This window comes from Corvus moneduloides, chromosome 26, assembly GCF_009650955.1.
Source record: "Corvus moneduloides isolate bCorMon1 chromosome 26, bCorMon1.pri, whole genome shotgun sequence".
Lineage (NCBI taxonomy): Eukaryota > Metazoa > Chordata > Aves > Passeriformes > Corvidae > Corvus > Corvus moneduloides.
This window is the reverse complement of record NC_045501.1, coordinates 573,036-596,596: the sequence shown is the minus strand read 5'-3', so window position 1 is coordinate 596,596 and position 23,561 is coordinate 573,036. Positions and strand designations below refer to the sequence as shown.

At 60.3% G+C, this 23,561-nt stretch overlaps 3 protein-coding genes across 33 annotated transcripts in view; 2 read left to right on the top strand and 1 right to left on the bottom strand.

The window, feature by feature from the left end:
* Positions 1 to 348: 348 nt before the first annotated feature.
* Positions 349 to 5,611, top strand: RUNDC3A (RUN domain containing 3A). Of its 4 annotated transcripts, none has more exons than XM_032091705.1 (11): positions 352 to 508; positions 2,055 to 2,170; positions 2,332 to 2,465; positions 2,882 to 2,967; positions 3,101 to 3,190; positions 3,283 to 3,363; positions 3,455 to 3,620; positions 3,841 to 3,998; positions 4,312 to 4,449; positions 4,572 to 4,678; positions 4,903 to 5,109. In XM_032091705.1, exons 1-11 carry the CDS (start codon positions 402 to 404, stop codon positions 5,043 to 5,045), a joined length of 1,326 nt encoding a protein of 441 aa, XP_031947596.1. In that variant the 5' UTR covers positions 352 to 401; the 3' UTR covers positions 5,046 to 5,109. The 4 variants fall into 4 exon arrangements, with proteins under 4 accessions (XP_031947595.1, XP_031947596.1, XP_031947593.1 ...); XM_032091703.1 differs by lacking the exon at positions 352 to 508 and adding an exon at positions 1,225 to 1,969 and having other exon boundaries at positions 4,903 to 5,111; XM_032091704.1 differs by lacking the exon at positions 4,572 to 4,678 and having other exon boundaries at positions 349 to 508; positions 4,903 to 5,611.
* A 360-nt stretch (positions 5,612 to 5,971) lies between these two features.
* Positions 5,972 to 12,818, bottom strand: SLC25A39 (solute carrier family 25 member 39). 5 transcript variants are annotated; one of them, XM_032134469.1, is made up of 12 exons: positions 12,736 to 12,818; positions 9,794 to 9,902; positions 9,660 to 9,719; positions 9,028 to 9,072; positions 8,264 to 8,373; positions 8,072 to 8,139; positions 7,830 to 7,954; positions 7,496 to 7,669; positions 7,291 to 7,400; positions 7,059 to 7,140; positions 6,898 to 6,978; positions 5,972 to 6,826 (listed from the first exon to the last, which is right to left on the bottom strand). In XM_032134469.1, the coding sequence occupies exons 2-12, from the start codon at positions 9,888 to 9,890 to the stop codon at positions 6,708 to 6,710; spliced, it is 1,071 nt and encodes a 356-aa protein (XP_031990360.1). In that variant the 5' UTR covers positions 9,891 to 9,902; positions 12,736 to 12,818; the 3' UTR covers positions 5,972 to 6,707. The 5 variants fall into 5 exon arrangements, with proteins under 5 accessions (XP_031990360.1, XP_031990361.1, XP_031990359.1 ...); XM_032134470.1 differs by lacking the exon at positions 12,736 to 12,818 and adding an exon at positions 12,679 to 12,703; XM_032134468.1 differs by lacking the exon at positions 12,736 to 12,818 and adding an exon at positions 12,064 to 12,192.
* Positions 12,819 to 17,872: 5,054 nt separating this feature from the next.
* MAPT (microtubule associated protein tau) overlaps positions 17,873 to 23,561 on the top strand; it is a 43,174-nt gene continuing 37,485 nt past the window's right edge. For 7 of the 24 annotated variants that reach the window (XM_032134450.1, XM_032134445.1, XM_032134453.1 and 4 more), the window contains exon 1: positions 17,874 to 17,989. The gene's annotated coding sequence lies outside the window, so the exon portion shown is untranslated. Of the gene's footprint in view, positions 17,990 to 23,561 lie in introns of all 24 variants that reach the window. The other 17 variants (XM_032134449.1, XM_032134442.1, XM_032134447.1 and 14 more) reach the window with 5 other exon arrangements.

Here is a 23,561-nt window from a genome sequence, read left to right as displayed (position 1 = left end):
AGACCCCGAGGGGACGGGTGGTGCTCAGCCCCCCAAAACGGGGATTGAGGCAGGGCAAGGCAAGGGGTGGCGATCTGGGCTTGGGGTGACCAAAAGACCCCCCCAAAACCCCGGGGGCTGCCCCCTCCCCGTGGCTTTACCCACGGGGTCCCCCACCGGTGGCACGTCATGTCGGGGGACTCCGGCCCTCCCCTCTTTATTCTCCCCCCCCCTCCCCCGGGGAGAGATTTGGGGGGCCGGGGGCGGGGAGAGCATCCCTTTGGGGGGGGGGCGGCGCACGGCCCGTGGCGTGGGCACCGGCGGAGCAAAGCCTGCGCGGTGCGGGGGGCCGCGGCCGTGGGGTGGGGGGGTCCCCACGGGGGAAGGGGCATCGCCCGTGGCCGTGGCGTCTGGGCCGCTGGATGGAAGCGAGCTGGGTGCCGGCTGCCATGGCTCTGGGGCTCTCCTCCAAGAAAGCTTCCTCCAGGAATATCGCCGTGGAGAGGAAAAACCTCATCACCGTCTGCAGGTGGGGGGCAGGCGGGGGGGGGCCCAAAATCGGGGGGGAGAGGGAGCGGGGGGAGGGAGAAGCGACCACCGCGGCTGGGGATGGAGGAGATGGGGGGCGGGGAGGGGAGGCGGTGGGGAGGAGGGTTGGGGGGTTCCTCCCTCCCCCCCGCCGCCCCTTCACCCTTTGGGGGGGATTTGTTGTTGCTGCAGTCGCTTTTTGAGGGGGGGAAATTCGGATTTGGAAGGGGGAGGAGAAGGATGGGGATGCGGGAAAGGGGGGGGCGCGGAGCTGCGGGGCCGCGGAGCTGCGGGCGGTGGGGCCGGGGCCGCGGGGCTGGGGGGGGGGGTCCAGGGGGTTCCGGGGGGGGCTGCGGGGATCTACAGGGGCTTCGGGGGGTCGGGATGGGGGAGACGGGGGGCTGGGGACACAGAGACAACATGGAGGCGGCCAGTGCGCGGGTGTCGGGGGCCACTGGGGATGGTGGGGGGATGCAGGGGGGAGCGGAGGGTGGAGGGGGTGCTGGGGGAAACGGGGTGCGGGGGGGGGGCTGGGGTTAGGGACCCCCATGCGGGCGGGGGGCCCAGGAAGTGACGTCAGGGCCCCGCAGCGGCGGGGATGGGGGATGAAGGATGGAGGATGAGCGTTGTCATGGAGACGCCCGGCTGGACCGGGATGGGGGGCAGGAATGGGGTGGAGGGATGGGGCGGGGGGGTGCTGGTGGTTCCTGCCGGGGCGCGGGGGGGGGAGTGACACCCCCCGGGCCCCTGGTGAGGGACTGGCAGTGCTGGGAGTGCTGGGAGTGCTGGGAGTGCTGGAGCCTGGCCCAGGGCTGGGGGGGATGTGGGGGCACCAGAGCCTGGGCAACCTGGCAGGGACCCCCAGGGCCTCACGTTGGGGTCTGGGGACCCCAGGGCTCCTCACCATGGCACAGGGCATCTCCAGACCCTTCTGTCATTACTTGGGGACCTGATGGATCTCCTTGCCGTGGCATGGGGCATCTAAAGACCCCGTTGTCACCACACGGAGACCCTCTGGATCTCCACCAGGATGCCTTCAGCCCTCCCTGCTGTGTCATGAGGCACCTCCAGACCCCACTGCCACGATGAGACACCCTCCACCTGCTGTCCCGAGGATCCCCACAGGCAGCTGTGTCCCACAGACGGGGCGATCCCCCCGAGCAAACACCTGCCCTGTCCCGCCCTGTCCGGCCGGGCTTGGCGGGATCCGTGTCCTCGGCGTTGCTGTGCCCCGAGCACGAGCGGCCGGGCGGAAGGGGAAGCCATCACCGCCCGCGCACGGCCAGGGAGGAAGGGGGCCTTTGTTCGCCCTTCCTGGCCACTTGCACAGTGGGGAGCAGCGGCCGCCCCTGGGGGTCCCTGGGGACGTGGGGACAGGGGGTCACCGAGCCACAGCCCAGCCCGACGCCCTCTTCCCACTGCCGGAAGCGGGAGCCAACAGCTGGAAAAGTGCTTTGCTCTGGTGCTGAATCCTCGTGTGTGCCAAGGCTGGGAGGTGGATGCTGGGCGCGTGTCCCCTCCCAGCTGCGACGCCCATCCCTCGCCAGGTTCTCGGTGAAGACCCTTCTGGAGAAGTACACGGCGGATCCCATCGACGACTCCTCCGAGGAGTTCGTTAACTTCGCTGCCATCCTCGAGCAGATCCTCAGCCACCGCTTCAAAGGTAATGGTGGCCTCCAGGGCTGTCCCTGTCCCCATCCCTGTGTCCCATGGTGGATGGGAACAATGGGAACGCACATGCCGGCACCAGGAAGCGTGTCCAGCTCTGGTGGAGGGGCTTTGCTGGCACAGCAGCCCCTGAGCGCAGCCCATGGGTGCCCGCAGGCCCCGTCAGCTGGTTCAGCTCTGATGGACAGCGTGGGTTTTGGGATTACATCCGCCTGGCCTGCAGCAAGGTCCCAAACAACTGCGTCAGCAGCATCGAGAACATGGAGAACATCAGCACCTCCAGGGCCAAGGTCAGGCAGGCACCAGCCCTGTCCCTGTTCCTGTCCCTGTCCCTGTCTCTGTCCCCATTCCTATGCCTGCCCCTGTTTGCATTCACTCCACCCTGACCCTGGTACATGGACCCATCTACATCCCATCCCATCCCATCCCATCCCATCCCATCCCCATCCCACCCCTCTGTGCCCCCACCTTGCTCCCTTCCCCCTGCCCTCCTGCAGCTCCATCCCACCCCACAGGGCCCCACGGGACACAACGGGAGCTGGGGGTCCCCACAGTACTGAAAATGGGCTGAAAGCCACTCCTGTGTGGGGACCCCCATCTGCTGGTGCCCGGAGTGCCGGGGGTGGGTGGGAATACGGGGGGCAGCTGTGGGGGGCACCCCGTGGCTGCCGCCATCCTCAGGACTGCCCGGGGCGCTGCCTCACAGGGCCGGGCCTGGATCCGCGTGGCGCTGATGGAAAAGCGAATGTCCGAGTACATCTCCACGGCCCTGCGGGACACTCGGACCACCAGGTGAGCAGCCCCAGCCCTGCCGGCCATGGCCACACCTGCACCAAGGGTGTGTGGATGTGCTGGGGTGGGTTTTGGGGTGCCGGGGTGGGTTTTGGGGTGCTGGGGAGGCACATCCAGCTGCGTTTCTCCGCAGGCGGTTTTACGACGACGGGGCCATCATGCTGCGGGAGGAGTCCACGGTGCTCACGGGGATGCTCATTGGGCTCAGTGCCATTGACTTCAGGTAGGGACAGGTGACACAGTGGGACACAGGACCCGCCTGACCCTCTCGGGATTCCCTGACCCTCTACTCCTTCTCCTGCTGCCTCTGCTCAGCTTCTGCCTGAAGGGAGAGGTGATGGACGGTAAAACGCCCGTGGTCATTGACTACACGCCCTACCTGAAGTTCACGCAGAGGTAAGAGCCGGGGTGCCCCTCCCTGGGACGGGGACTCCCCTGTCTCTCCCCTAGCCCCACGATGGGGCTCCCTGAACGTGTGACCCCCCAGCTATGACTACCTGAGTGAGGAGGAGGAGCGGGGCAGTGTGGAGAGCAGCACGAGCGAGGACAGCTCACCTGAACACCCCTACCTGCCCCTGGTCACCGACGAGGACAGCTGGTACAACAAGTGGCGCAAGATGGAGCAGAAATTCCGCATTGTTTATGCCCAAAAGGTACCGGGAGCCAGGATGGGGCTGTTGGGGTATCAACTCCCCCAGGATGCTTCAGCCTGGAGCATCTCTGCCTCTGCATCCCCACTCCCACAGCCCAGTGGGACCCTCAGCCCTACATCCTGCTGCTGTGGTGACCCAGCCCACTCCTTGTCACTCCAGATGGCCCTGGGGACATTGGGGGTGGTGGCAGTAGGGCACCACTGACAGTGGCCTCACGCAGGGGTACCTGGAGGAGCTGGTGCGGCTGCGGGAGTCACAGCTGAAGGACCTGGAGGCAGAGAACAAGCGGCTGAAGCTCCGGCTGGAAGAGGTGATGGTGCAGAATCAGCTGGAGAAGAGAGAGCTGGAGGGTGTCATCCTGGAGCTGCAGGAGCAGCTGTGAGTGGGGACCCACCGCCCCTGCCAGGGGGCTCGGGGACTGGGGGTCTTCCCTGGAGCCAGGGTGTCCCACAGGCTCTGGGTGGTCCCCAGTGCCCCACCGATCCCGAGGGGCAGGGTGAGGGGTAGTCCCTGGTCCCCCGTGCGTCCTGTGGGGTGTGATGGGTACAAGCTTCCCAGTGCCTGGGTGCCTTGTATTCCCTGTGGGACATAGAGGGTCCCCAATGCCCCACATGTCCCGTGGGCTGTGTCCCCTGGCGGGTCCCCAGCACTGGCGGCTGCGCGACGTGCTGAGCACCCGCCTTTGCTGCAGGACGGGGCTGATCCCGTGTGAGAACCCACAGCTGGCCCAGCTCTCCAAGGAGATGGTGACACCCCTGGTCAATCAGTGGCCCTCTCTGGGGACCCTCAATGGCAACGAGAGCGGCTCGGACAGCAAACTGTACAGAAGGTGAGCTCACAGTGGGGGCGGAGACCTGCACGCAGCATCTGCCCTACCCCGGGGGGACACGGGGCGTGGGAGGGGCAGAAGGGCTGTGCCAGCCCCAGGGGGCTCAGAGCGTCCCTCCGCAGGCACAGCTTCGTGAGCACCGACCAGCTCTCGGCCGAGAACAGCCTCAGCTCCGACTCCCAGCGCCTGGGCGAGGGCAAGCGCGAAGGGGAGCCCTGGGGGCCCTTGGGTAAGCCCCCCCACCCACCACAGGGTGCCCCCGGGGCTCAGCACGTCTCCCCGCATGCACCCAGGTGTCCAGACCCACCAGCAGCCCCCTCCTCATGGTTGGGATGCTGCCCCAGCAGTGCAGGGACACCCAGGTCGCCCCCAGAGAGGTGGTCCCCGTTCCCCCGGGGTGGCAGGGCTGGGACACGAGGCCGAGCCCGCTGTGACGCCCCGCTCTGCCCGCAGGGAAGGACCCCACGCCCTCCATGCTGGGGCTCTGCGGCTCCCTGGCCTCCCTGCCCAGCTGCAAGTCCCTGGCCAGTCTCAAGTCCAACGAGTGCCTGGTGAGCGACAGCACGGAAGCCAGCCCGACCCGCAGCCCCAGCTGAGAGCCCCGGCCCCCGCGCCGCCCCCCGGCCCGGCCGCCCGGCCCAGGACTGAGCTCGGCCCGCCCTCGCCGCCCCGGCGACAACGAGGGACTCGCCGAACCCACCGGGGAGGCTGGGGACCGGCGTCCCCCTCCCCATCTTGAGACCCCACCACGGCTGCGCCTCGGCCCCCCAGCCTGGACCCCGGCTGGAGACATGGACCTGCTGGGATGGGGGATGCAGGACCGGGACCCAGGCGAGCTGGGGATGGGGGAACGAACTGTGCCATGGTGGGGGGGACACTGGGAGCGACAGCTGCTGGGGAGCAAGGGGGTGAGAGTCCATCACGGCCCCGCTGTCCGTCCTGCTCGGTCCTTGGTGCCCGCCCGGGCTGCGCCTGCCTGGCCTCCCCCCTGCACTGGGGGGGGTGCCTGTCCCCCCTTGCAGCAGCATCCCCACAACAGGGGTAGGACTCTTCTTCCCCCTTCCTCCCCTGGGTTTTTGGGTTGTTTTGGGTGATTCTGGTTTTTATTTCAGCCCCATCTGCCTTGTTGGAGCAAAAGGAATCAATAAACGCAGCAAGCAGAGCTGGCCTGTCACCCACCTCCCCAGCTGGGACTGGGGGGGACAGACCCCTTGCGCCCCCCCTGCCATGAGGTTCTGGCCCAGGCAGAGATGCTGGGGGGGTCCAGTGAGCCTCCTCCAGCCCCTCTGGGCAGGGAGAGCACCTTCAGGACACAGCAGATCACCAAGGATGGGGCATCCCCTGGCCCATCAGCAGTGGGTGCTGCTGGGAGGAGGACGGTGGTCCTGGGGTTCCCTAACCCCCCATAAACGCCCAGCAGGGACCCTGTGGGGGACAGTACCGTGCCCACACAACAGGGCTGTGGCCGTCACCCCATGGATGCCTCTACAGCCCCCCAGCACACAGAGAGAAATCCTTCCACTAAGAGACAATGATTTTATTTAAGAAAATAGGAGAAGTTCCCCCCACGAGTCCCGGGGTAAGGGGGGCAGTGCCCACAGAGCTGGGGCAGGCCTTTGCAGTGAAAGGATGGGGCAGGGGTGCCACAATGGCCCCCCGGAGCAGCAGTGAGGTCTGTGACCACACAGGGTCTGTCCAACCCAGGGTCTGACAGGGGATGGGGACATCCCGAGTGGGAGGAGAAGTCCAGAGGCAGGGAGAGGGTCCCGACATGCCCCAAGCCATGCAGAGCCAGCAAGGCCAGGCTGTGCGTGAGTGATGGTCAGGAGGGGCAGATCCCCAGGCAGAGAAGGGCTGGGGGGCCTGGGCAGGCAGAGAAGCCCCCGAGATCTGGGGTTTGGTCCTCACCAGAGTCCCAGCTCCATCTCCTGCCAGGCCAGGTCTCCTGGGACACCCCATCCTTGCCAGTGTCCATGAATCCAGCAGCAGCATCTGTCCAGCCCCAAGGAATAAGTGTGGGGGGCTCCATATCCCTCCAGTGCCACAGCAGCAGGCACAGGTGTCCCCCAGAGTGGCTGGATGGGGAGTGGGGCCGGGCTGGCCCTGGCTCCATGTGCGGGCAGCGGGAGGCAGAGCGGGAACGAAGGCACTTGGGCTCTGCACAGCCGAGTGCGGATCCTGCTCCCGGGACACCTGGATGGAGCAGGGCTGGCACCGCCCCCCGGGCACAGCCACATCCAGCCCTGCCCCAGGCCCGCTCACAATCCCCGCAGCCGCCGCTCCTGGTTCAGCTTCTGGAAGAAGCTCTTGCCAAATTCATAGGTGCTGATCATGATGGCGCAGGCAGGTGCCACCTTGATGACGCGGGGCAGGAACCCTGCAAGGACAGTACCGTGAGCCCTGCGGTGACACCTGGAACGCCAGCAAGGGGCCTGGGCACATCCTCACCTGCAAACAGCCCCCGGGTGCCAGACTCAGCGCGGATCCGCTGCATGAGCAGCCAGGTGGAGGAAGGCTTGGAGGCTGTGACTGGGGGGAGAGGAGAGCGGGTGAGGATTGAGGGACACCCACAGGGAGTCCTGGCACCTGCCTGGAGCCTGGCCCCTCACCTGGGTGCACCTCACTGTCTCCCAGCTCGATCTGCCGCTGGGTTTTGACCACGTCGAAGGGCAGTGTCAGCACTGCGGCCACCTGTGGGGTTGACACTGGACAGTGAGCCAGGACCTGGCGTTCCTGCCCAGTGCCAGCTGTTGTCACCTCCCAGCACCATCCCAGTCCCATTCCTCCCTCCCTCCCACAGGGGCCAAGCCCTGCAAGGGAGCCCCAGTGTCCCAAACTCACCGCGCCAGAGATGGCCCCGGATAGGAAGCTGACCATGAACGTGGCCTCGTCCAGCCAGGCATGCCTGCAGAGCCACGTCCTCACCAGCTCGTAGTTAAACCAGTACAGAGCTGGGGGAGAGGAGACACCAGTGCTACCACTGGGCACCCTGGACATGCCAACCCCCCACACCAGCGCAGGGCTGCCCTGGGCCCCCCAGCCGTACCCGAGAAGGGGACATCCCGCAGCACAGTGGGTCCCCAGCCTCTCCAGAGGGACAGCCAGCCGTCCTGGGCCACTGCTGACTGGATGCAGACCCGCAGCTCACGGTAGCTGAGCTGCCGGGACTGCATCTTGGTGCGGATCAGCTCCAGGGGGCTGATGACTGTCACAGCACCCACTGCAACAGAAGGGACACAGGGAATGAGCTCCATCCGCTCCAGCGGCTGTCCCAGAGCCATCAGCGTCATGCTGGGAGAGCCAGGCACTGAGACCTGCCACGCTCTGCTGCCAGGACACAGGGTGGGCACGGGGGGACCCCAGAGAGGAGGGGTACTCACGCCTGGCGAGGGCCCCGGCCAGCAAGGGGATGTAGTGGCTCCGGCTCCCCGTCCGGGTTTGCAGGTAGTCCCGGAGCTGGTCGTAGGTGGTGAAGTAAATGACAGTGGCTGGCACAGCCATGACCCTGCGAGGAGGAGAAGGGGTGTGAGGGGCACATGTCCTCCCTGGGGGCTGGTAGGGGGCTTGGGACCGATGTCTGTGTGCCTGGGCAGGTGGCAGCAACCAGAATCCCCAAACTCACAGGGTGGGGGGCAAGCCGCTCCACAGAGACCTGATGCCCTCATAGCGTGTGATCTTCACAAAGGCATCCTGGGGAGCGAGTGGAGCACCAGGGACAGGAGTTACAGGCAGGAGACAGACAAACAACCCCCCAGAAAACACCCTGACACCCCTCTGGGATGGGGAGACCCCTGCCCATGCCTGGAGCTCCTACCAGTGTGCCAGTGAAGTGGGTGGGGGCCTTGTACCAGGCGGTGCAGCCGTTGCCATTCTGGCAGACATACAGGTGGTCCATGAGCCCATTGCAGTAGAGGAAACACTTCCCTGAGGAAACAACGGCATCACCATTACACAGGAGACCCCTCCCCTCTGCCCATGCCCAGCACATCTGATCCCAAAGCCATCAGCTCTTCCAAGAAGGAGCCAAACCCATAGTGCTTGAGCCCAGTGGGGACCTGTCTGAGACCATGGCCAGGAGAGGAACAACCCTCCAGCACGGGTCTGACCACGGCCAGAACCATGGGGTGGGGGACACACAGCTCCATGGCAGGGATGGGGACACAGCAGGACCCACTGCCAGCAGCGGGAGAGGGTTTATGCCTCACTTGGTCTTGCCTCTGCTGCCCTGGCACAGTGGGGACATCAGCATTGGCCCCTCCACTGTGCTCTCAAGCCAGGCACAGGGACACCGGACAGTGGAAATCCAAGGGGACTTCGACATAGCAGCAGGACAGAGTGACAAGACAGGGGGACCACAGACAGCCAGGCCTGCTGCACAACAGATCCCCACAGATGTGGCACAGCCAGCCCCAAAGCAGGGCTGCAGGGGCAGCCTGGGCTGGGGACAATGCCAGCCCCCACACCGCAGGGATGTCCCCACAGCCAGAGGAGCCCAAGCCACCACCAGCGGAAAAGCAAACCATGATGAAGGCTTGGGAAAGCAAAGCCACTGGCAGCAGGAGCCCCCTGCATACTCACATGTGGCCGGCTGAGCGCCCCAGGGCACTGACTGCGCTGGCAACGCTGAAACACACAATGGGACACACTGGGACACACTGAGCAACCACACGGGGACGTGCCACCACCTGGGGCTGGGGCACACGTGCGTGCTACAGCTCCGAGCCAGGCAGTGGGAGAGCTCTGTGGGTGAGGGGGCTGCATGCCCTCACAGCCATTTCCCAAGCAGTTCCTATTGTCACCAAACCAGTCCCTTGGGGCCAGCCCCAGCCCACTGAGCCCACAAGAAGGGGGAGAGCCCATGGGGAGCAGCATGGAGACTGGAATAAAGGCAGGGGGGGAACAGCCAGCAGCTGCAGCAGGCTGAGCCTCAGCCCCGCTGCCTGGAGGGCTGGGGGCTGCCAGGCACAGCGCTGACCCCCTTGGCACCGGGCTGCGGAGGGAGAAGGACAGAGCCAAGCACAAGCCCAGCTCCCCCAGCAGGGCCCCGGAGCCCGAGGACAAGGGGCCCACGGTAACCTGCCACCTCGCGATGGCCCCACGCTGCAGAGCCGAGACATCCCTGCCACCAGCTCTGCCAGCTGAGACATCCCCACGGGCTGCTCGCCTCGGGGGCTGGCTGCAGCCCTCGGCCCTGCCCCAAGCACGGCTACCTTTGGAGAACGGGGTCTTCTGGGCCTGCAGCCGGATCTTCACCACGTCCAGCGGCGTCACTGAAAAGACACCATCCTTTAGCCATGACACCCCTGTGCCAGCCCCCCACCCTGGCGCCCACCCTGGTGCTCACCAAAGAGGGAGGTGAGGATGGCACCCGTCCCTGAGGCCAGCATCTGCTGCAGTGGCGTGATGCCCCCACCGAGGCTCGGTGACACCTTCTCGGCCATGGCACTGTCCCCCTGCAACGCACGGCGGGGGATGCTCGAGGCTGGGGGGTCCCTGTCCGGGGATGAGGCCCCCAGGGAGCCCCCCCGGCATCCCCACTCCAGCAGTGCAAGGACAGGTGTCCCACGCCCGCTGTGCTATCGCTGTGCAACACGGCAGCCGAGGGGCCCCCACAATCAGGGTGCCCTGGGGGGGGTGACAGGGACTGGCTCCCAGGGCTGGCCCAGCCCTGATAACACCCTCTGGCCCCACACTGGCAGCAAGCCCAGCCTGGCTGGAGAGGTGGAGACAGTCCAGCCTTCCACGCCCTTGGGGAAGGAGGATTGTCCCCTCCCTGCACTTGGAAAATTAAGGGCAGGAAGGAACAAAGTCCAAAGACCAGCCACGCTGTGACAGCCCCCCCCAGCCCCGGCTGGGATGGCAGCAGGGCCCAGTGCCGCCACGGCAGGACACCAGGGAGGGGAGATCCCCCTTGTGAGCTTGCAACAAGCACCCCAAAAAGGGTTTAGGCATCCCAAATCTTCTGCCTGATCCCACTGGGGCTTGGCAAGGCTGCAGCCTCCAGGACTGGTGTGCTGCCCTCGGGAAGCAGGGGATATCACACCCTTTCCAGGGAGAAGGACCCTCAGCACATTCAGCACCAGCTGCTCCCTCTCGCTGCAGCCTGGGGATGATTCTCATGCTGGGACGGGGCTGTAGCAGGAGGGTTTCCAGGCTTTGGGACCCCACAGGGTTCTTTAAAGCCTGGGAATGCAGCAAAAAACCTTCACCATCTGACTCAGCAATTTGCAAGGTCAGACAAGTCATAAATCTCTGCTTCACAGGCTCTGGAATTGTTGGGTGCCCAAGGCTGCAAGTTGGGACAGGTCTATCCTGAAGTCGCATGTGCCAGCCCCACCGGGAGCTGGGTCTGTCCTGGCACACGTGCCAGCCCCACTGGGCGAGCTGGACCTATCCCAGCACTGCACACGTGCCAGCCCCGCCAGCAGCTAGGCCTGTCCTGAACCCACACACTCCAGTCCCACAGGATCTGGGCTCTCTTTGGGCACAGGCCCCAGTGTGCCCATCAGGGGAGGGCAGCATGGCACGTGCCCCACTGACCCCACAGCCATCGCAAAACTGGGCAGGGCAGAGCGCTGGCTCCAGATTGTTCCCTCTGACCCTGCCCTTCTGCTCAGCCTGACGCAAGCCAGGGGAAATCTCTTGCTCCCAGCTCTGCCGCACCAGATAAACTCACTACTTATACGTGACATGCCCCAGCACAGCCCCTCTGCTGGTGTTGCGGGAGCGGGGCTCCTCCAGGGCTTCCTGTTTGTATCCAAGCTCCCTTCTCAGCTGGGAGCTGATCCCTTTTCCATGCAGGATAAAATAAGTCCCTAAACCCAGAGCCCCTGCTCCACCTGGAGTGTCAGTGGTGCTGGGTATTGGCACGGTGATGATCGGGACAAAAAAAGGGGGAAAACAAACATGAGTTAAGATGACCAATGCAAAAAATTCCCCGGGACGGGGGGCTGCGGGGAAGCTCGAGGGTTTCTTCCCGGACTGGAAGGGCCCAGCTGTCTCCAGCCCTGAGCCAGAGAGAAATCCTGCCGGCAGATCCCCGGCACTTCCTAGAGCCTGGGCTGCTCCAGCCTCGGGGATGTGAAGCTGGGTCCCCATCATCTCTCCCAGGGGGTGTCCAGACAGCACGGGGATCTCATCCTGCTGGGGCACAAACCGCTCTCCCCAGGAGCGGGGACAGTGCTGGTGCGTTCCCCAGCCCGGCCCTCTGCCCTGGGGAATCCCCCCGGCGGGGCAGCCCCCCCATCCTGGAGCCTGAGCCCCTACCCGGTTTCTGCACCCCTACCTGGAGCCTGCAGTCCCCCGAGGGGTTTGCCCACCCCCTCCAGAGCTCGGAGCCCCCAGCCCAGGGCTGTCTCCCCTCCACCGGTGTTTGCAGCCCCCTCCCCTGGCCCTACACCCCCCTCTCTCAGGATCTGCAGCCCCGGCAATCTCGGGGTCCGCCCCCTCCCCGGGAGGGGAGCCAGGGGGTCCCCGCGGCCGCCTCCACGCCCACCACAGCCGCACGACCCCCGACACCGGGGGAAACTGAAGCAGCGGTCACGCGTGCCGGACCACGAGGGGGATGACGTGGGAGACGGGGTGTCGGGGGAAGTGCCGGGGGTTCCGCCCCACCTGCTCATTCCAGCCAGGCTTGGCGCATCCCTCCGGGACCGGGAGGCGGCACAGCGGCGGCGGCGGCGCCTTTAAAGAGCCCCATGGGCGCCCCGCGCCCTCCGCCGCGCGCCCGCCCCGCGCCGCACTTCCGCCCGCACCGCGCACGCGCCCTGCGCCCCGCGCGCCCCTGCGCCCCCTGCCGGCCCGGGGGGGCCGCGGCACCCGCGCGCTGGGGCGGGACGGGCGCGCGCCCCGAGCGCGGACACTCGGAACGCGAACGGGCAGTACGGAAACACCCGAACAGAAACACCCGAACAGAAACACCTGGAACAGAAACACCCGGAACAGAAACACCTGGAACACAGGCACACCGTACACAAACACTTGGAACAGAAACACCCGAACACAAACACCTGGAACACAAACACCTGGAACACAGACACACCGTACACAAACACTTGGAACAGAAACACCCGAACACAAACACCTGGAACACAAACACCTGGAACACAGACACCCGGAACAGAAACACCTGGAACACAAGCACCTGGAACACAAACACCTGGAACACAGACACACCGTACACAAACAGCCGGTACAGAAATGCCTGGAACACAAACACCCAGTCGATACCTTGTAAACACTTGGTGCACGCCGTGTACGCAGCTTGTACGTGCCTTGCACACTCACCGTGCTGAAGGATGGGCTCGCTCTCACCACCCTGAGCCCACCGGGGTTGCACACGCTGGTGTGGGTCACACACTCGTGCTGGGGTGAGCGGCAGGCTGGGACACGGGCACGGTGCCATGCCAGGCCCAGTGCCACTGCTGCCTGCAGAGGAACAAAGCCCCTCAGTTCCCAAAGTGCCAGCACTTTGAGCACCCAGCATCTCCCCGTGCTCTGCCACGCTCCCAGCAGCTCCGCTGGGCCCTCTGAGCAGGGGGGCGAGAGCCTGCCCTGCCGCTTCAACCTGGGCCTGTGAGAGTTGGGATTAATGTCAGGACGGGTCTGGGGGGCTGGAATCCCATCTCTGCTCAGTGCAGACCCTCAAGTTGAGTATTTCCATGTATTGAAAGCACCGTGTTTCCTATGGAGAACCCCAAGTCCTTCTGGGTGAGGTGGTGATCTCCCTGAGGGGCTCTTATTTCTGCTGGTAGCTGAATCTGGAGATTTTCTCAGGAGGAGTTTCTTCACAGAAAGGGTGGTTAGACATTGGAAGGGGCTGCCCTGGAGGCGTCCAAGGAATGACTCGGCGTGGCACCCAGTGGTCTGGTCTGGTTGATGAGGTGGGGATCAGTCACAGGTTGAACTCAATAATCTTGGAGGTCTTTTCCAACCTCAGTGATTGTGGGAAGGTGGTTCAAGCTCGTCCGTGTGCCGGTGGCAGGGAGCAGAGGCCTCCTGGTGCCCTTCAGCCCCTCACTGTAATCTGGGCTGATAACACCAGATGGCTCCCGAAGCCCCTGCGAAACCAGCGCAGACCCCCGGCACTGCGGGCTCTGACCTGGCCCCAACAGTCCCCGCAGCTAACAGGACTGGGGGGGCAGAACTGGGATGAGATGACAGCTCCAGCTGGTGTGTCCTTCAGGAAACTCCCACAGGCCAGGGGTTCCTGGTGACTTTGCTTGTGTGACAACATCACTGCAGGACCTGTTGTGGTGCTGCATGATGCAATCCCTGCCTCAGAGCTGGCTGAACTCTTGCCCTGACGAACTCGAGGATAAATCCTGTGCTGGTGCCCACAACCCTCTTTGCTCCCCTGTGAGTGCCATCCTGTGGGAAAGACGGAGTACTCAAGGACAGGTGATGCACAGGTGCCAGAGCAGCCTCTGCCTGTTGAACAGGAGCGGTTCAGGGCTTGGAATCTGCAGTCCCAGGGGTGTTTGGGATGGAGCCTGTTTCACCCACAGAGATGTTCCCTGTCCCTTTGCAGAGCTGGCAGAGCTCTGGTGGCTGCTCTCCTCCAGGAATAAAGTCCCTCCTGGCTGCTGGTATCTCTGAGAATTGTCAGTGAAGGGGGAAGCTAATGCCAGGAACTGCCCTTCCATGACACCAGGTCCAAGGGAATCTTGGCTTTAAGTGATGTGAGCCCAGGAGCCCAGTAATTCCCACAAGGTCCTGTAAGTGAATGCATCCTGAGCCTCCCTGATGAGTCAGCTCTGCCTCTTAGAGACACGGGCTTTAAATGATCTGAAAGCCTCCTGCAGCTGGTAATTTAGAAATGGAATAATGATTAATTAAAAATATATCTCTCCTTAGGGGTATTGGGTCTTGTACCGTCTGGTTTAGGTGTTGGTCTCTGCGTGGCTTTCACACAGCTGAAAAGAAACAGGAATAATGCTTTTTCAGGTGGGGTGGGGGCAAGAGGGACCTGTGAAAAATGCTTTAAGTGCCTTGGCCTCGATTTTTTGGGTCTCTCCATTTGCTAAAGAGGCCAGGGTGAAAGTGGTGAGTTTGTTTAACCCGAGCTCAGCACTGCTGAGGACCTGGCTGGCTCTTTGTGCTGAGTCACAGCCCTCTGGCCGCCTGCGCTGTCCAAACACCAGGAATGTTTCTGTCCCCAATGCACATCCTTGCAGTCCTGCTGGCCTTGGCAGGGTGAGGAGGGTGCACCGCGCTCTGATTACTGTGAAAATGAACTGTTAAGTTACTTCAGTTGGAGAGAACCGTGTCCAAGCTGAAATGTGTGTCTGGTTTGTGGGGAAGGAGCCGGCCGAGCTGTAATCACCTCCTGAGCCGCAGAGTCCGGCGGCGGGGACAGTTTGCGTGAGCCCTGCCCGGGTCTGTCCTGCCGTGACACGGCACGGCTGCGAAAGCGCTTGTGTAACTCCCTGCTCCCGGCTCCACGGAGCTTACGAAACCCAGCCGGTGTCCTGGGCCAGGGCCACGGCCTGGGAACCACGCTCTGGGGCTGTGCCTGCCTGGGGCTTCTCACTGAGCAAGGCTCAGCCCCTGGTCTATCAGCACCTGGAGTCGCTCTGGAAAGATCGATCCTGTCTCATCCCTTTCAAAATCGCATTTGGAAAGCAATTAGCCCATTTCCTTTATTTAGGTGAACTTTAACGGCCAGGTTGCAAAAGGATCTGGGTAGTGCTTTAATGGAATTAAGCCAGTGCAGAATTTGAGTATTTATTTCAGCTGGGATCATTATGGTTTTGCAAAAGCCAGGCTTAAGCTGAATTAAGTGACTCAAATGAAGCAGCTTGTGGCCAGAGGAGGCCCTGGGGACATCAGACTTGTATAACCCAGAATATAACCCAATATAACCCAGAATTTCTAATGCAGCTGCAGCTCTGCAGGTCAATTCCCACTGCAGGTGAGACCTGGGAAGTGCTGTCCTACCTTCTGTAGCACCTGCCAAGGAAAATCTTGGTAGTTATGAAACAGGTGACAAACCTCACCTGTGAGGAAAATAAGCCTGGTCTTAGGGATGAAAAAACAGGTATGGAAGATAAAGACCCCATGGTTTCCTCCCTAAAGGATTCCTTTATAATTTTGTGTTAAAAATAGTGTACATCTAGCAGCAGTATGGGCCAGGAGTCGGGAGGAAAGAGGAGCCTGGCCTGAGAACGGTAGGAAAAATTCCCAGATGCCTTTTCCAATAAACAAAAGCCCCTATGAACATGAAGAAGAGCCAGAAGAGCTCAGTGTGCTAATTAAACTCTACATCAGCTGTCGGCCTGCTGCACCTACAGGTAAGAAATGTGCTCTTAGAGAGTTTCTCTGCAGTTCCTCTCAGCTGGGGCAGGATCTGGTGATCACCGTGAGCCCTTCCCACCTGGGGCTGCACTTTGGGACCTGGGCTGCTCCAGCAGTTCTGGAAACATCTTGGTGTTGCTGCAGCCATTGATGCATTTAATTCTTGACTAAGCTTTGCCAACAAATCTTCTAAATGGCCTGGATGTGGCTGTGCCTGAACATTAGCTGGCACTGGCTAATGGTGCTTCGCTGCCCAGCCCAGGATTTCTCGGATCCAGACAGGACTTGTTGCTGAGAGCTCAGGCAGATAGAAGTGGGCTTTGAGGTAACTTTAGAAAGACAAGTGTTGTCATGCTGAGCACTTCAAGAAATGAGGCCTAGGAGTCTCTTTTGGTTTTGCTGTCTTTAGATGAAGAAATAATAATGTTGGAGGATGCTCAGCTGATTCCCAGTCAGCCTGGTGTTCCTGGTACATCCCACATCGCCTGTGGGAAGAGCTGCTGTCCCAGATTGGACTCGAGCTGCTTGTACTGTAATTCATCTTGTTTTCTGTTGTCTCACAAGGACAGATCCCCTTGTGGGACTGTAGTGTTTATTTTACAATTCCTAAAGCTGTGATAGATTTTTGAGAGGATATGTGTCTAATCTAGGAAAATTCTCCAGCTAAATTATAGTGGGTACTTTTTAGGCAGTTTAAAAATGGGCAGAGAAGAACCATTCCTCTGGTTTCAGATGGCTCACCTATTACTATTGACCTGAAAACAAACAAACAAAACCAACTATCTCATAGCGTTGCATGTTCATAAATCCTTTTTTTTTTTTCTTGTACAACTCTAATATGTAATTCTGTGGTTACTGATACTGTAGTAAGAGAAGGGCTTTGACACTCCATAAACCTTTTTTCCAAACCAAGATGGACCATTCCCAACCTGGTCTGCTTTAAAAAGCAGACTGGTGCTGCACATGAGCACTCCTGGAAAGACCTGGTGATGAAACTTCCCTTTTCCCATCTAAGTTAGATGTAAAAAAAAGAGATACCCAGCAAACTACAGGTAAAAAAGGCTTTAAGAAGAACCTGGTGCTGCAGGTTCCTCATCTGTTTCTCTCACAAAAGCCTATTCTTAGACTGGATGTTTGTCCTTGATTTGCACCTCTATGTTTCTTAAGAAAAACTGAAAACTGGATCCTGCCCTCCTGCAGTTTCTCCATTAAATCCAATTACTAGGGATAGTAACCCTATTAAGACAAGGTAGTAATTCCATCGAGGGATCTCCACTGTGTCCACAATGCTTCTGGGCCGAGCAAAAGCAGCTCGCTGCTGTTCCAGATGAAGCAGGCAAAGTGGAGAGGGATCTTTTGGGATCAGGACCTGTTTTTTCAGCCTCTCCCTTTGCTTTCCAGTAATTCAGGCTGGTGGCGGGGTGGTGAGGGAACCCCGACGCTCCCCAACAGCTCAGGGCCGTTCTCCTGTCACCTGTTGCTCCTTCTCACAGGTGCCTGCTGAGCCAGGTGCCGGCGGGAGCTGCCCGGCCCTGCTCCTCCATGCTCTGGGCCTGTGCCTCTCCATTGCAGGTGCTGCGGGTGATGCTGCGGAGCTGCCGCCGTGTGTAGGAGGCGGCTGCTCTCCCTTTGTCAGCCTGGAGCTTACCAGGATGAAATGAAACCTGTGTGGCTGCTGTAGGGGCTGCTGAGGGATGCCGTTCCCACACGAGCATACTGCCATCTCCACGGGCGCTGAGGGCTGTGCCCAGCAGCGCCCGGAGGCAGGAGCGTGTGTAGGATGCTTGGCTGGGCAGAAATCGGGATGAAAACGGGCGGCAGGGCTGGGCGAGGTGTCCTGCATCCCCCGGGGCTGTGGCGGGTGCAGGGAGGATCGATGTGGGACCACCAACCCCCAAGGCCGCCCCTCAGCGCCCGCCACAAAAGGGCGCAGGGCTGTGAGGGGCGGGGGGTATCGGGGCAGCGCCCCCTGCCGGGTGGGGCCGCGGCGCGCCCCCGCTCCCCGCAGACAATGGGGCGGCGGGGGCGCGCACGGGCGGGGCGAGCGCTCCCCGTGAGAGGCGGGGGGCGCGGGGGGGCTCGGTGGCGCTCCGCGCACGCGCGCGCTCCCGCCCCGCCGGCGCGACGAAGGTTCCGGAGCTCGCGCGCGCCCCCGCCCCGCCCGCGCCGCCGCCACCGCCGCTGTCACCGTCACCGCCGCCGCTGTCACCACCCGGCTCCGGTGCGGACGCCCCCGCAGCGGCAGGTACGGGGAGGGGTGGCTGGGATGGTGTGGGGGGCGGTGAACCCCCGGGCACGCTCTCCCTTCGCCGCGTCCCGCGCGGAGAAGGGGGGGGGGGGGAAAAAAAAAAAATCAACCACCGAGAAGCAAAATCCGGCCATTTCATCCCAAAAGCGAGGGGAGGGGCGTGTCCCGGTGCCGGCGCCCCGGGGCTGCGGCAGCGCGAGGCGCGGCCCCTGCGGCAGCGCGGGCGCCGGGGCAGGTGCGGCGGGCGGGGAGCGCAGCGAGCGAGGGAGGGATGGAGAAGGGCGGATTTGGGGGCTTTCTCCCCCTTTCCGCCGGTCTCGGCCCCGTTCGTCCCGGCAGGTGGGGCCGGGGCTGCGGCAGGAGGGGCGGCTGCGCGGGGCCATGTTCTGCAGCCGCCTCGAGATGGGAGGCAGTGGTGATTAAAAACGGTAAATTGATCAATAATGGGAAACCATAACGAAAAAGCGTTTCAAATAAAAATGGGAAAAAAGGAGCTGTCCACGCCCAGCCCTTAATTTTGGGGGGGTGGGAGCGTTATTGAGGTCACGGCACCCCGGCGTTGCCCGGCTTTGTTGCACCCCCCGGTGCCCATGTCGAGGGGTTTGATATTTAATGTGAACGAGGCGGGTCCCATCCTGTTGAATCCAGGGTGTTTTCCAGCCGGGATGGGCATGCTGGAGCCCAGCCCCGTGGGTTTGGGGCTGGGGTGGTGCTGCTTGGTGTCACTGGTGGTCCCTGGATTTGCACATCCCGAGCATCCCAGTGCCATGCTGGGATTGCCCTTGTCATGCTAGAGTTGTCCCCTTGTCCCTTCCCTCTGCCTCTTCTCATGCTGCCTCTTCTTTCTCATCCCAAAATCCACCAGGCAGGGTGCGGGGCTGCCCCCCTTTCTGGGTTTCGCCTTTTTTACCTGTAGTTATTGGGTATTTCTTTATTTTAAGTCTAACTTAGCTGGGAAAAGGGAAGTTTCCTCACCAGGTGTTTCCAGGAGTGCACACCTGCTGTCCTGCCTTGGAGCAATTAAACCTGCAAGGAGCAGAAACAGCTCATTTCAGCTGAGGGATGGAGATTTCTGCCTGCATCCCTGTCTGCCACTGAGCACAAGGGAGGATTGGCTTAGGGAAGATGATTTTTCCTGGTGTTTTTGAACACCTAGAAACGCAGTCCTGCTGTTGCTCGTAGAGGGCAGCTGCCATCACTTTAAAGGGAGTTTCTCCTTCCATTTGCTGTGGTACCACCACGCGAGGTGCAGCTCCATTTGCAGCGAGAGGCTGCTCTTGCCTGGAAACATGCTGGAAGGAGCAGCTGAGATGAGCTAAGCTGTCACCATTTGTATGCAGCGTATTCCCGAGTTTCCCCGGTGTGGATGTGGGCAGATGTTGGATGTGTGTCTGAATCAGTGGAACAAAATTTGCTACAGAGAATCGTTAATTTGTTGTGTTGAGCTATGGCTGCCCCTTTCCATCCACTGAAGCAGCTGTGGCTCTGTTGCCAGTACCTCGGATTTGGGGTGTTTAATGGCTTTCCTTGTGGGGTGGAATTTTCTTGGCATTATTTTTCTCAAGGTGGTCAGTCAAAACAGGTCTCAGCTGGGCATTTACAGGCTGCTCTTGAGGGGAGAAAAATGAAAACCTCATTCTCTCTAGAAGTAAGAAATTGTCTAACCCAGTTGTGCTTTGTTCTCTCTTGATAGGCAAAATGCTTGGTTTTCACCCCAAGATGTGCAACTTAAGGAGAAAAGCAAAGTGTTGGCTGATTTACCTGTAGTTTGTTGAACATAGAGTCATGGAATGGTTTGGATTGAAAGGAACCTTACAAACCGTCCAGTTCCACCCCCTTGCCGTGGGCAGGGACATCTTCCATTAGACGAGACTGCTCCAACCTGGCCTCGAACACTTCCAGGGATGGGGATCCATTGGCAGATAGTTCACACCTGATTAAAGTTGCATTTTCTCATTCTCTGAATAAGATGCAGGTGGGGCTTGTTTTTTGAGACCTGGGGAAATGTGATGCCCATCCCACAGATGGTGTCACAGATCAGATAGGGATGTTTATCCTGCATCAACTGGGACTAACTGAGGATAGAAGTGGTGGGAGCTTTGTGTGCCCTGTGGGGAGCTCCCTGATGAGGGGATGGGTCCAGTCCCTTCAGGCGACAATTGCAGGTTTTGTGTGTCCCTCGGTCAAGTACTGTGTTAAGTATTTACAGGTCAGGCTTCTAATTTAGTCTTCCTCACCCTTCCCACTCCTCTGTATCCCCTTGCCCTCCTCTGCTTCCAGCCTCTGCCTTCCCAAGGCATTCCATTCAAACTGCCCCATTCCTCCCAAGGCATTCCATTCAAACTGCCCTATTCCCTCTGCGCTTAATCAGCTGTGGCTTCAGGAGGACCCAGCTGGACCACGCAAACATATTTATTTCACGTGTTTTATACATGAAAAGGGAGTGCTCTAGCTTTGTCATTTCCTTCCCGAAAGCCACGGGAAATTCTGCTCCCCTGGTCAGTCCTTGTAGGATAAAAATGAGAAAAATGTGGCACTGTAGCTGCTCTTTCTCCATTGAGGAAGAGCTGGGTGTAGCCAGTCAGGGATGCTCGGAGCATGCCAGTGAGGTGGGTGTTTTATGTTCTGCCTTTCATGTTCCTCTGCTGCATTTCGGAGAACCGTGTTCCTCACAGCGTGCTCCTTGATCCGTGTAGCGCCATAGTCTTTTTTCCAAGGTTTTGCCAGGCATGGGATGTGGAAGTGTTTGGGTACCACCTTGCTGGGGCATTGCTGAGCAGTCCTTAAGGGATGGAGCAAATTGCTCCCTGCTTACGTTTATGTCCCCGTGTTGGGCTTCGCACCATTGTGGGGCTGTTGGAACAGCCACGTTGGAAATGTTTTTGAACTGGTGTCAGTGCTGAAGCTCCTGAAAGCCTCCCTCCATCAGCACAGGGGTGACAAATTGTCCTGACATGTCCTGCAGCACAACTGTGGCTGCCGATCCCGTTGGAGCGTCCGTGTGGGCCCGTCCGGCTTCGCTGGCCGGGATGGGTGCTGGGTGTGCCCACCCCAGGCTTCCAGACAAATCCCTCTTGGTTGGCAGAGCGTGGAAAATTGGATCATGAGGCAGTGTCTGAGGGGAAGTGCTCAGGGTGGCCAGTCCCTTTCTTCCCAAAAGCAAGATTATTCAAGAGCTGGAAGAAAGCTCTGGATTTGAGTTTGTTTTGAGCAGAATAATCTTATTTTGTCAGCCCAATGTGCTGATGAGGCTTGGCTGTGGTGTTTGTTGGTGTCCTTTGGGGCAGTGCTGCTAATTTAGCTGTAGGAATGCTCTGACACTTGATGAATGAGTCAAGGAAGAACCAGGGCGCTGTTTCCCACCTGGCTCCCAGGGTTTTCCAGTTTGCTCAGCTTGCTGGCTGGTGAGGTCAGTCGGCTTGTAGGTTGGCTAGTTGACTGCTAGGCTGTGTGCTGGCTGTGCTAAGGTGTGGAGCTGGACTGAGTGGTGGAAGTTGTGGAGTGCCTTGGGCTGGTGACAGTCCTGGGTGATGCTGAGGGTGCGTGGTGTGTTGGGGCTGCTGCAATGTGGCGGTTTAAAAGGGGGTTTAAAAGGAATTTAGGAGGGTTGTGGCTCTGCACACAGGTAGAGCAGCCAATCCTGAGCAAAATGGTCATGACTGGTGCTTTCTGGCTTGTTCTGAGGTCTGCAAACCCACGAGTCTGTGGGAGAGCACTGAGAGCCCTTTCTTAAAGCAGAATGGGCCTCTCTGGCTGTATTAGAGGAGCCAAGGCTGTCAAACCTCTAGGTGATCGTTTCCCTCGTGTACCTGTCCTGTAGCTGGGTGGAGGGGGAGCCCCCCTCAGCATCCTGGCTGCTCCCAATCTCAGTTCAGAGGAGCAGCAGCTCTCCGAGGAGCTCTCCCTACTGCTGCAGTGGCAGCAGAGCTGGGCTGGCTTTCTAGGTTTTTCTGCCAATGCAGTGTAATCTCTTTCTACCTCAGGGGCTTTGCTTGCTTAGCTGTGATGTTCAGACTCCAGAGCTGTCTGAGTGGTGCCTGGGCTCACCCCAAGGGCACATCCTTGGGGTTGGGGGTGCTAGTCCTTAAATTGGGTGATGCTGGATGCCGGTGGGGCTCTGCCTGCCTGCAGAGATGGAAAAGGAAGGAGGCAATTGCGGAAGTCACTTGGGCTGCTGATCTTGCAGAGCAGCACAGAGACATTCCCACTCCCCTCGCAGCAGTCCTGGGAGGAGGATGAGGGTGAGTGGTCCGGGGTGGAGGGTTGTTTGGTGAAACCTCAGACAGCACCAGGCTGGCTCAGCCTTGCCAGAGGCGCAGCCCCCACGTTGGGTCACTGCTCCTTCGTGGAGATGGGGAGTGTCTGCTCTGTGCAGTGCTGTGCCCACCTGGCTTTTTAGTGTGAACAGCCCTCAATCTCAAGTTGTCTTTGCAGATCATCCCAGGATTGTGCTGGGTACAGCAGAATTGTGGCCCTTTAGGCAACCCTTTGTGAGGTTTTTAAGGTGGGCACAGCTCTGCTGTGAGGGACTGAGTGAATCTGAGTCTTTCTTGCAGCAGGATGGATCTCCCTCCTCCATCTGTGAGCAGGAGCTTTGTTTTACCCTGAAATCTGCTGGTTGTAGGCTGGTTTTTTTTAAAGTGCCTGTGGAAAGCATGTGTGGTTTACCCTGGAGTCTGGAGGAGAAGTATCTGTGCCTTTAGACTTGAGTGGGTTTTCTTTGCAAGTCTAATGAGCTTTTTGCTCCTCAGAAATCAATCCATGGTTTTTCCCTTTTCTTTCCAGGCAGACCAATTAGTAAAGGTGGTCATCACACATAGTGTGGCTCCTGTTTTCAGCGTCTCTTCTTTAAATATCCAAGGAAAGGGAGCACCAGGGGATACCTTCTGTTAAGCTAAAAGGATTACTGCTGCAGTTGGGCTAATTATTTCCATCTTTGCAGCCTTCCCACTCTACCTGCCCTGACCTCTCTTCCTCGAGCAGATCTGGTGTCACTGCCTGGCTGCCCTTGCCTCTCTGCCTTCCCTCAGTGCTGTCCTCCAGAGCCGTGGGAGGGATTGTCCCACCGGTGCCTGGGAAGGCAGAGGGATTTGTCCCTAAGAGCTAAGGTGTGTTTGGACAAAGCTCTCAGGCACGGGGTGGGATTGTGGGGGTGTCCTGTGCCGGGATGGGAGTCGATGATCCTTGTGGTCCCTTTCAGCTCAGGATATTCCGTGATTCTCTGATTCCGAGTGAGCTGGGGCAAGGCTCCAAGGCACACGGGAAGGACAGAGGCTGATGCGGGATATTGAGGGATGAGGTGCAGCCCTAAGGGGCAGGAAGGGCTGTGTTAACTCTGCTGGTCATGGAGCCGCTTCAGCCCCTAAAGAGAGGTGATGAAACCACTTGTATTGAGGGTTTGAATAGCACGTGTGTGACTTCAAAGGGCTTTCTGCCACTTATCGGCGTTGCACTTTATGGCTCCCCTCAGCTCCCGCCCTGGGCTGTCTGCCTGGAAGTGCCAGATGTAATTTCAGAGGGATTTCATCAGTGTCTCAGGTCACTTGCTGCAGAATGAAATTCCTTGAGG